The 12631-nt window shown below is 36.9% G+C and overlaps 1 protein-coding gene across 1 annotated transcript in view; it reads left to right on the forward strand.

Annotated features, from left to right (window-relative positions):
- The first annotated feature begins 666 nt into the window (after window positions 1–666).
- PDE7B (phosphodiesterase 7B) overlaps window positions 667–12631 on the forward strand; it is a 295823-nt gene continuing 283858 nt past the window's right edge. Inside the window, exon 1 of the mRNA XM_004422351.3 lies at window positions 667–1049. Coding sequence (XP_004422408.2) covers window positions 1029–1049 — 21 coding nt within the window. The 5' untranslated portion in view covers window positions 667–1028. The remainder of the gene's footprint in view (window positions 1050–12631) is intronic.

Here is a 12631-nt window from a genome sequence, read left to right on the forward strand (position 1 = left end):
TGCCTTCACACCCTGTGGGAGAGGGCGTGCTGAGACCCAGGCTGCCTGCAGGGCGTCCCCTTGCCTCCTTCTTGAAGGGCTCCCTGTGGGGGTGCAGGAGGGCTCTCCCAGCGTTAGTGGTCCCCACGCTTCACCACGGAAGCTGGAGGGGAGAAGGAAGAGCAGGGGTCGGCAGATAAACACGATCTCTGTTTCTCACGGCACATAGCGTTTTTCACCAGCTCACGTGTGCAATTCTGCATCCATGGCTAAAAGGTTAATTAATGACTCATTTTTAGGTAAGGGTAAAAATGAATTAGTTCAAAAATAAGCAACAGCTGTGAAGTGGGCATATGTACATACACTCACATTTGGAAAAAGTATAAATCTTGCTGCTATTATTTAGCTCAGGGATTTTTGTCTATTTTTTGTTTTTGTTTTGTTGATACACCTAGCTGCAAGGGTTTTTAAATTTTAAAGATTTATTCCTGAATCTAGAAAATGTTTCTTGGGTTCTCCTGAGAGTGAGGTGCCCAGGCTAACCACAGGCACACAGGCATTCTTCCCATAGCACAGCACTTTAAAATTAATAGCACATGCAGAGGAAAAACTAAACCCTTTGACGTCACTCTTGAAATGAGGAAACAAACAGAAAAGGCTCCACTCCAGTAAGCTGCTAGAGTTGAAGCCGATTGGTCTCTGCTTCCCCTTGCCTGTGGCAACTGACAGCACCTCCCAGCCTCGAAGGCCGGCCGCCTGCTCCCCCAGCCAGTCGGTGGGTCTGGGCACTGCAGCAGCCTCGGCTCCCGTCCAGCACTTGTCTGGGAGAAAAGTGGTGGACTCGCCCAGAGAGACTCTTTCCACCTTCCTTCTCTCTCGATCGCTCTGTGTGCTTTCGTGTTTCTTTCTTTCTTTTTTTTTTTTTACTTAATTATATTCCTAATCCTGGATGAAGTTGCTGGATTCTGCAGCACAAGTCTTCATGACCGAGCAGCACCGCTCAGAGATTTCACGGCATTCAAAGGTCACAGAACTGCCACTATGGTTAAATGTCTTGTTTAATGGTTGAGGTAGGTACAACGAATTTAAGCGGCAAGCTCATTTTTCTTGAGAACAGAATCCCAGAGAGATAGCAGGAGTTTTATTTAAAATGAACCTGGACATATGTATTTTTTGGTCTGTGATGGTTACTACAGCAACCAGCTTTTGAATTTCCTTCCTTTTTCTAGGCGAACTGACTACACATTATCACTTACCCTGAATTAACCGTTTCATTCCAATCAGCCCAAGGAGGGACTCTGGCATTTTCACTGCATTTTGAGCCCCCATGGAGGAGGACTGCTTTTTTTTTTTTAAGTGAATGCATTACTTCTTCTCCAGTGTAAATTTTAGAGTTGGGTCATTTTTCTTTTCGGTAGGGCAGGATGAGAAAATATTGGTAAAGAGATTGGTGCGGGTTGCGGAGCAGGGAAGAAGGAGATCGGCTTTTTTCTTGAGTTTGTCTTGTTGGTTGATAGCAGACTCAAGGGGAAGCAATAGCAGGGAGAGAGGAAGAAGGTGGTAATGAGATTGAAGGTAGAAAAACCTGTAGAACGTGTGTCAGAAAAATGTATTCTTGAGGAAAATGCACTTTATCGCCTTGTTGTATTTTTTAAAAATGTTCTGGATTTACAAGTCAGCAGGGGAGATGCAGGCACTGAGTTATATGACTGATGATTTAGATATTATTTATAAAGGAAAATAAAAACTTCTGTATTAGCGCTGGAAATATGCTAATTATCTTTTCCTGCAATAGTTGAAAGCAGAGTGAGATATTTAATTAGAGACTTAAGTGATTGAGCCTGGGGACTAATTAATCATTTGTCGATTCTCTTCTTCATTTGCTTTAGCCAGAGTGACTATGAAAATGTTCGAGGAAAGCTCTTTGCCCCGGGGGCAGGCATATGCATTCATGTACAGTGCACACGCTAAATGCTGCAGGAAGCAGGCAGATAACGCTGGGCTGCTGTTGTTTTCAAAGACACGTCGTTGTTACGTGTTGAGGGGGACCCCTGCTAAAAATCATTCCAATCCAGAGTCAATTTTATAAAAGCAATTCAAGTAATATATGGTTAACATGGATTTCCTTATTACCCTTCTCAAAGTTATGCAATAGCAAATAAGACAGGATTACTTGAAGCCATTACTTTGTTTCCAAAATTTCTTACTTGATTTTTTTTTAAAGGTTTCTATGCTCAACATTGAGAAATAGAAATGTAAAAACTGGGTCATGTTAGCAGTAATATTAAGCAAGGTATCAAACAGTGCATTTCAAAGGGTTAACAAAATTAACTGCATAAGACTATAATGTAGCAAGTTAAAAACTGCAAAGATATTAGCTCCGAAATGCAGAGGATGTGCAGTGAGTGGACAATGCTTTTCTGCAGCGCCTAGTGGGAAAACAAGGACTTTGTGTGTTGAAATGCCTAGCAGCAGCTCCTCCATTTCCTCTAGCTTTTATTACTGGCTGGCAAAACAAAGACGGGTGTCAGTAGTCACGTCTTGACTGACATTTTCTCTAATAAAATGAAGTCACTTTTTGTCTCAAGTAGAAGCCCAAAGTTAACTATTTGCAACTCCAAAATCTGTACCCTCTTTATAAGGATTTTTACCTGACACTTCAAGCTGTCCGATTTCAGACCGTACTGAGTTGGTTGGACAGCATGAGACAAAATCAGTGGTGACTATACGTCAGCAAACTAGCTGGGAGAAACTCTTTTTCGAATCAAGTTACTAAGGGCAAGGGTGGAAAAATTCAAGATGTGTTAGGAACAGACATCAGCTTAGGGAAAATAATTGTACCAATACATCTTTTAATGCCTTACATGGTATTCAGCACAAAGCTACCCATTGTTGGTTCTCAATAAATACCTAGTTAAAATGTTGGCTGAGAATTCACTACGCTTCATATACTTTAAATTATTTAAATGATTTTCAAATTTGGCATTTTCAACTGTCTTTGAAACATGTTTTTGGTGTTAGTCCAGCCTAAAATATAATCTAGAAGTCAACACATCAGTGGTACAGAGGAGGGCATTCCAAAAGTTGACTTGTGTTATTTTCAGCCAAAGGACGTGTTACTCAAACACACACAAAAGTAAAATGATCAAGCTTCTTCAAAGTGGGAATGCACCACCTGGAAAATGCCTCTGCCTGGCCCTCAGTCTTCTAAACTCTATTTGTTGTTAGCCAGGCTCAAATCACAGGGGAAGCTGCTTGTTGACTCACAGAACATAGTGTTGGAAGGAATTTATTAAGCGGTAAACTAATCCCAAACAAGACTAAAAGGCTTCATTCTATTAAAGAGAACCGTCAAAATTAAGAATCAGAGTAGACTTGAGAACGTCTTATGCAGAAGCTAACAGGTATTCTAAGTGGTTCAACTCACATTGACTTTTGGGGGGTAACTTGTGAGGGGAGGTAGATAACTTATTGGGAGGCCCTTGATGTACAGAAATTCTTATCCAAAGAATCCACCATCCTATGGATTCAACTTGTGTATCCCAAAGAAGTCTACAGACAAGTAGGAATCTTTCTTCTTGGAGGCATATCTGGCTGAGGAAGAAGGGACGTGGCATTTGGAAATGCAATGAGACCCTCTCTATTGGCGCCTCCCCATGGTGGCATCCCCATTTCTCCTCAGAGCCTCCCCATGGTGGCATTCCCATTTCTCCTCAGAGCTTCCCCATGGGCATCCCCATTTCTCCTCAGAGCGTCCCCATGGGCATCCCCATTTCCCCTCAGAGCATCCCCATGGGCATCCCCTTTTCTCCCAAGAATGCACCTTGGGGAGCACTTCCATCATTCACATGAGAGCAGCCTTGGGGTCAGTACCATTGGCTTCTACAAGCATCGTAGATGGCTTTGTCAACACGCTAACTTTGATTTGTGAGATAATGCACACTTGGTATGTCAGCAATCTTTAAAGTGATTGATGTGGAAGTTTGGGGGAGAGAAGGAAAAAAGGGATGTAGAAACCCAAACTGACTGAATACCTACTATGTCCCAGGGGTTGTTGGAGATTTGAATACAGAGAGTGCAGTGTGTCAGAGTTCTAGTGCATAATCAGGGCATTTATACCTTCCTATCATTTCAATATCTGAATGATTTAATTTGTATGTGGAAAGTGATTGCAAGGAACACACTGAAAAGAGCAGCAGACAGACACAGGGGACAGGGTGGGCATCCCCACCCAGGCTCCTACTGGTTGGCTGGCTCTGAGCCACTTGCTTACTCTTGACCTCAGTTTCATCATCTGTCAAAGCAACTGGTTGTATTGAATTATTTCTAACAATCTTTTGTAGATCAAACTTTTTATAGTTATTCTCAAATTGGAGTTTTTAAAAAATTGCATTTATATATACATGTGAAAGTGTCAAACCTTTATTCAGAAAACATTACTGTGTGCTTTCAACAGGTCAAGGGGTAGGCCTGTTGAGGTGAAGTGAATAAAAAGATAGATAAGGGGCAGGCCTGGTGGTGTAGTGGTTGAGTTCGCATGCTCCGCTTCAGCAGCCCCGGGTTCATGGGTTTGGATCTTGGGCATGGACCTACACACTGCTTATCAAGCCACGCTGTGGCAGCATCCCACATACAAAATAGAGGAGGATTGGCACAGATGTTAGCTCAGGTCCAGTCTTCCTCGAGCAAAAAGAGGAAGATTGTCAACGGTGTTAGCTCAGGGCCAATCTTCCTCACCAAAAAAAAAAAGAAAAAGATAGATAGATAAGCTATAATTCCTAGCTTCAGGAAACTTATATTCTGGTTGAACATAGAAACAAATAGTGGAGTATGTGCAGAGAAAGGGAGGAACAAAGGAGAGTTTGGGAGGGAGGTGGTGATGAATAAAAATGAAACAGAAGAGGTGAGTTTATGCAAATTGGAATTCAAGAAAAAAACTAAATTTTCTATCTATATGCATATTTACTTCTATTATTATGATCTTTAATATGATCAACTGAAGGCATGTCATTCTTCTGAAATAATATATTTGTAATGGTGTTCTTAAAAATTATAATGTTAAAGAGAGCCAAAGTTTTCCCATTGGTTGATTAAACTACTTTACAGGCCTGAGATGGTCAATTAAATCATTGGCGTCTTCTCCATCATCATTTGAACTTGGAACCCCTAGCAGTTAGAGAGAGCAGGGGTCCTTGGAGACATGGGACAGTAGTCCCAGAAGCCAGCAGCCCTGAGTACCAGCAAGAAGGTCCACAGCTGTGATGGGCTTGAACACTGATGCAATGTGGTGTCGTGGGAAATGCCCTCGGTGTCAGGAAACCTCACCTAGTGGCTCAGAACTTCCAGAGACAACCTGTGTGAGTTAAGGCAAATTTCTTAAACTTTGGAGGCCTCAGTTCCCTCATCTTTAAAATGAGGCTGTTGGAATCCTTCTAGGATGCCTTTTTCCTTTCCAAATTCCGTGCTTCACCCTGACAAGACTAATATTGACTCAATAGCATTAATGTGTTTTTTTCTTCCACCTCTCCCATCCTTTATTTCTACCACTTCCCTTTATAGTTTACCTTTACTCAGTTATCCAAATTTACATGATTTCACCTCCAAAATACTCTCACTACCAAAGGAAAACAAAAACAAAACAAGGTCCTGGGTTTGGGAAAGTTTCTCCCCAGGAGGACTACTGCTCCCCAGGGAAGGTCCCCCATCCTAGCCTCATTTCTCTTGTAAGGGGCTGATGTGAGACTTGGTGGCTGGAGCACCCTTCAGACAGGAAGGGGCGTGCCCTGTGTTCATTGCAGCTGGGGACTTCAGTGTTACACGACAAGTGTCTTTTTCCTAAGTGCCAATCACTGTCCTAGATTATCTACATTATTTCACTTAGTATCTCCTCCATTCCAATTCTGGTTCTATAGAGAAGAACTGAAAACATGCAGATAACTGAGTTGGAGGAGTCCTCAGGAGACACATTTTTGGTGAACTGGTTGTCCATTGAGTATCTGCTCTGAGGCCTCGCCCCAATGGAACGGGGCGGCTGCCTCATTCTAGGGGTGGGATTTGATGCGATTCAGTTACCCAAATCCAGGCACTGGTGGGTCCTCCTTGGGTCAGAGCATTCCTGCTGGCATCTCCTCTGGGAGAGGGCTTACAGTTAACAGCCTACGCGTGGAGAATAGGGACCAGAGTTTATAGTTTCCGATAAACCTAAAAATAGCATGACACAAAACACACAGAAATCTATTAAGCAGTATATAATTCTTAATATGCTACTGTACAAATATCCCAATATTCTGAAAATCTAAATCCCTTCATGGATGCTTTATACATTTATTTGCATACAGTATAGAAGTATGACAATAACAGCCTTAGCCAATATGCCAGTAAAGAAAGTGTGTGTTGTACATTTCAGCTTGCTCCCCTCCTTCCCTCCTTCCTTCTTTCCCTCCTTCTTTTCTTCCTTCATTCCTTCCTCTCTCCCTCCCCTCCTTTCTTGTATTTGTAAGGGAAGATGGAAAAAATTAAGATTGGTAATGAGATTTTGATGGAGTTTATTTTTGTAAGTTTCGGATTGTCTTAGTTTTTCCTTTCTAGTGGTTGGTGAATTCACATAAAATCTTTTATTAAAATTCCTGCTCAGATGGTTTTCTTATTAATACGTTTTGTGTTTCACATTGTCGTAATTAACATATAAGTGAGAAATACATCAAATATCCTTTCTATGTGATGAAAATCATCATTACCTGTCCACTGTTTCAGACACATAAAAGAGGAGTTTATACATGACTCAAATGTACCTAAGGATATTTAAGCGTTTTGGGTTCTAAAAATATTCCTCTTTTCGCCTGGGATGGGAGGTGGTGTCCAGGGCTAGTCTGGCATGAGGGGTGTTTCCATGGACCCAGGTGTAGATATAAGGAGGTTAACATATGCCAGAATTGGTCAAAATTTGATATCTAAAGACACCAAATGGTCAATGTTTTACATTCTTTGACCCTAGTATACCTTAGTCTAAGAACATATCAAATTATGTTTATTTTTGCATTGTTTGTAATATAAAAAACCAGAAACTACCTGAACCCAATAATAGGTGAGTTGTTGAATACGTTATTTTAAATCTATACAGTGGAATATCATATAGTTATTTAAAAGAATGAAATAGATCTACATGCACAAATCTGGAATGATTTTCGAGATGTATTAAGTGAAAAAAAAGATGTGTTAACATTTGTATAACTACATATACACATTCACATACACCGAGAAAATTTCTGGAAATTCAGATTAAAACTTGAACAATGGATGCCTCTGAGAGGAGAACTTTGAGTATGGGATGGGAGCAAAGCTTACTTTTCGTATATATATACATATACTTTAGCATTGTTCGACTTTTCTCTCCATAAATTATTACATATTCAATTGAAAAAATTATGAATATTTATTTATTATTGTGTGACATTTAAAGTTGAGAGGAAAATTAGAAAGTAGAAGAAGAAAGAGTTCTATTTTGTTTCTAATTTGCTGCACTAGCTTCTTCCTTCAATGCTATTGAGTTTCTCCCATGCGCCTCTGACCCCGCTGGGAGAGCAGCAGCACCCGGCTGGAGTCCTGGAAGGGAGGAGGTGGTAGCCCATCGCTGCTGCTGGAGCGACTGTGGGCCCCTCATCGCTGGGCACAGCCTCCTCACGGTCAGAACGAAGCGCTTGCTCCAGCCCCGACTTCCTCCCAATTTACATGTGTGTAGGAGAACTTTTTGTCCTGTCGCATGCCCAGCTATTTGAGATCTTTCTCCATAAATGGGATATATATATTTTACTGTACATATTTTATTGGTTTGAACGTTTTAACTAAATTTTCTGTTTTAGAATTGGTCAGTTTGGTTTAATTTTTCAAATTAATTAAATATGCATTTATATTTATCCAAATAGTGTTTAGGGAAACCACACATCATAGAAAAACTTTTAAAATTAAAATATACTATATTATCATTTATTCACAAAACAGTACAAACTATTTGTATTAAGATGTGTAGTTTGTGCAGTAATACAAGCAACTAATGCTTCAGTCTGAATATGAGTTATCATTTCTTGGTTTTTCAGGAGAAAAAAAAAGACTTTCATTTTCCTTTCTCATTATGCCACTTGCCAGCTGGGTCTAGTCAGATGAAAGAACTCAGTCATTCACCAAAGTGTAGAGCACTCTCGTAAATGGAGATGCTGCAGTAATAGAGTCTAAAGAAGGCCTTGATTTAGGAAAGGTCATTAAATTTAAGAAAAAAGTTGTTTTCCATGTGATGGAAATATAGTATATTTCCATGTCTTTAAGACTAGTTCTTGCTTTTTCTATTAAACGAAACCAATTTCAATTTGGTTTTTAGTTTGATTTGGAAAATATAAGTATTAGTTATTTTAATCATTTAGTAATTTTTATTTTCTATTTTTCTAGACCTTTATTATTGTGTTTGGAGTAAAGAATAATCTTTAACTTAAACTAAAACAAAAGAGGTAAATATAAAACAGACAGAAATATGTGTGATAGCAGTTCGAATGACCAGAACCAACATTCTAAACTCTTCTCTATAAATCTCTTTTAATTATTAAAAAATTATTAATCATTTAAAAATAATTCAATGGTTTATAAATAAAATAATGGAGAAACGTTTTCTATCTCATTAATATGTTGCGCCCACGTGCCTGTTTGTGGGCACATGAGAGAGGGATCGAGGGCAGAGACCTTCCCAAACTTGAAGACAAATGTATAGAAAAGCTTTTTACATAGTTTTCGTGTCAAAAAAACAGCAAGTTGGAGAACACAGCCTAATTAAAATGTCTCCTTTAATGTAAATCATTAAAAAAGAAATAAATCAAATGCATTTATTGAATTAAATGGCAATAATATACAATTTTTAAAAATTCAGTTTCTGTATTTTACGTGGAGGGAGAGAAGGGAAAACAGGAAGAAAAAAGTAAGGATCAAACTTTTTTCAAGGAGCACTGAACTTGTAACCTAAAGCCCTGAGTTCAAGTTCCAGATGCTGGTCTTACTAAGAGTAATTCTTTTGGCTAGTTATTTAGCATTTTTGACTCTCAAGTCTGTAAAATGGAAATTTAAAGTGAGGTACCTTTAGGTTCTAAAATTTCTAAGATTTAATGCTGTGCTGATGGATCTGTTTTTACATGTAATGAGTCACTTAGCTCGTAACACAAATGTCAAGTCACTTCTTTCTGAGAGCATTCCTGTTAGGGAAGGGTTAGTTGTGCCCATTTTAAAGGAAAGGAAATTGAGGTCCGGAAAAGTTACAGCTAATAGAGTTGGTATTCAACCCCAGCTTTTTTAATGACGATCTTTAACTCTTTTTATATGTTTAAAATCCACCTTCAATTATTCTAAGGATGAGTTAGAAAATATTTTTTTAATATTTATACAAAACATTAAAATATCTGTTTCAAAATGTTAAAGCAATCTACTCAATATGTATATACAGAGGAGGTTCCAATGTATAGAGGAACAACATTGTTTCATTTTAAATGCGTTCACAACAGATGAATCTGACACTTTAAACTTCTGAAGTTTCGGGAGGCAGTACAGGATACTGGTGAACGGTGCAGAAGTTGGCACCATTCCTTGTGGTTCACTTATTAGCTCCATGACTCTGAGCAAGTTACATAATCTCTGTGGGCCTCACTCTACTTATTTATAAGATGAAGGTGTTCATAGTATCTGCCTCATAAGATTGTTGAGAAGATTGAGTTTTATTTGTAAGGCACTTAGAACAGTATATGAAAGACAGTGAGCATCATGTGTGTGTATCAACTGGTACTATTTGCTTACAAGTTATAAAAATTATTTCACGGAATTATAACTATTTTTGCATACAGTGCTGTTGAGTGCTTTAAACATTTAAGAGAAATATAGTTTTTATGTTATTTTTAACTTTCTGTATTAAACTATAGCACACCTACAGAAAAATATATGACATAGAAATGTACAGAATGGTTCACTTGTCATAAGTGAACCTCAGTGTCAATCATTACCCAAGCCAAGAAATAGAACACAATTACATTATTGCGACCTCAAAAATCCCATCATGCCTCCTCCATTCTTTCATTCACCATTGTATCTTCAGATTCATTAGGTTGTTGCGTCTAGCTGTATTTTGTTTATTTTCATTATTGCATAGTGTATAATTATCTGAATATGCAACAATTTATTCACACATCCTACTGTGAAAAAATATTTGAGTTGCGTCTAGTTTTTATTATTACGAACAGTGCTGGCCTGAGTATTCTTCACCAGTCTCTGGCGCACATGTGTATGTATTTCTCTGGAGCATATACCTAGGAATAAGTTGCTGGGCCACAGAGAATGTTTATGTTCAACTTCAGTAGAAAATTCAAAATTGCTCAAAGTGGTTAAGATAATTTACACTCCCAACAACAATGTATGACAGTTTACTTCCTCACTAACCTTACGTATTAGCATTCGGTAGGTGTGGAGTGATAGCTTATTGTGGTTTTACTTTGCATTTCCCTGATTATTAATGAGTTTGAGCACTTTTTCACATGTATATTTGCCATGTAAATATCCTCTTTGTCAAATGTCTAATCAAATCATTTATATATAAATTTATAGGAATTCTTTATATATTTTGATACCTCTGATTGCTATGTTACAAATATTTTCACCCATTGCTAAAATCTCCTGGTTTCTTCTTCTTCAAAATCATTTTGGTCATTCTTGGTTCTCCGCGTTTTCATATAAATTTTAGAATTAACTTAAGATTCCTCCCTAAAAAACAAAACATTGTTGGGATATTGATCAATTTGGGAAGATTGACATCTTTCCTGAGTCTTCTTATTCCTGAAGGTAGTATATCCCTCCATTTATTTAGGTCTTTGTTAATTTCTCTCAATACTATCTTCTAGCTTGCTTTGTGGTCATTTTACACATTCCTTGCTGGATATATTACTAAGCACTTAGTATTTTGATGCTATTCTAAATGTTATCTCTCTTCAATTTCAACTTTTTGTTACTAATACATAGAAAAACAATTTATTATTGTCCGTGAATTTGTTATCAGCAACCTTGCTAAACTCACTTATTAATTCTAATAATTTATCTGTAGATTTTTTGGATTTTTCTATGTAGGTGATCATGCTATCCAAGAATATTGGCAGTTATATATCTTCTTTTTCAATATTGATAACTTCGTCTTACTGTACTGGCTAGGATTTTCAGTAAGTTGTTAATTTATGAAATGTTCTTTCTGATATCTGTTATATGATTTTTCTCCATTTATTCTATTGTGATGGTGATTGATTTTGTCATGTCAAATCAAACTTGAATTCCTGGAATAATCCCAATTTGATCACAATATGTTATTATTTTTTTTAAATCTCTTATTACCTTGTTTCTGGACTGCTAATAATTTTTAGGATTTTGGAAGTATGTTGATGAAAAAATTAGCCTAAAATTATCCTTTCTGGTAACGACCTTATCAAGATTCCACTTTGGGGAAATTTACATAAATTCCTGTTATTTCTACCTTAAATATTTGTTAGAAATTGTAAATGAATCTATCTGGTCCTGGAATATTTTGTGGACGAGTTTTTAGTTATAGCTTTAATTCTACTAATTTTTATGGGCTATTCAGATTTTCTACTTTTATTTTCAGTTTTGGTGAGTTATATATTTCTAGGTCTTATCTATTTTATCTAAATTTGGAATTTATTAACATGAAGTTGTTCATACTACCCTGTTTTAATATTAGTCTCACTTTTAATTCTTGCTATTAGTTTATTGTGCCATTTCTTTTTTCCTCCAACAGTTTTGCCATGTGGGTTATCAATTTTATTAGATATTTCAAGAAAATAACTTTTGACTTTTTAAATCCTCTTTATTTATGTGTATTTGTTGTCTGCTTTTATTAATTTCAGTCCTTTAGTATTTTCTTCTTTCTCCTTTCTTTAGGTTTATTTGCTGAGGATTTTTTTTCTATTTTCTTATGGTTTTTTTTTTTTTTTTTTTTTGCTCATTACTTTTCGGTCTTTCTTCTTTTTGAATATATACATTTAAAGCAATAAATTTTCCTCTAACAATGTGAGCTGCATCCCAAAATGTACTGTTTCCATTATCAACTCAAAATAATTTCAATTATTATTTCTTTTTGGATCCATAGATTATTTAGAAGTACATTTATTAATCTTCAAATGTATGGGGATTTTTTAAGTTATCTTTTTGTCATTGTTTCCTAGTATAATTCTACTGGTCATAGATAGTACCGCATATGACTTAGATCTTCACAATTTGTTGCAGCTTGTATGCGTGACCAATATGCAGTCAACTTTTGTAAATGTTTCACATGGACTTGAGACGAATGTTTATTCTGTTGTTGTTAGCAATACAGACATATTGCTCTCTATATGTCAATTAGAAAATTTGTTAATTGTGTTATTCATATCTTCTATACCTTTACTGATTTTTTTCTGTTTCTATTAGTTACTGAAAGAAATACGTTAACAACTCTCCCATAATTGTAGATTTGCCTATTTTTCCTTTTAGTGTTAACAATATGAAATTGCCATTTTTATAGATAAAATGGTTAAATATTAGAATTTTTATATAGTTTAAACTGATAAACTAATATTTTAATGCTGTG

Source organism: Ceratotherium simum, chromosome 19 (assembly GCF_057802395.1).
Source record: "Ceratotherium simum simum isolate JZ-2026a chromosome 19, ASM5780239v1, whole genome shotgun sequence".
Lineage (NCBI taxonomy): Eukaryota > Metazoa > Chordata > Mammalia > Perissodactyla > Rhinocerotidae > Ceratotherium > Ceratotherium simum.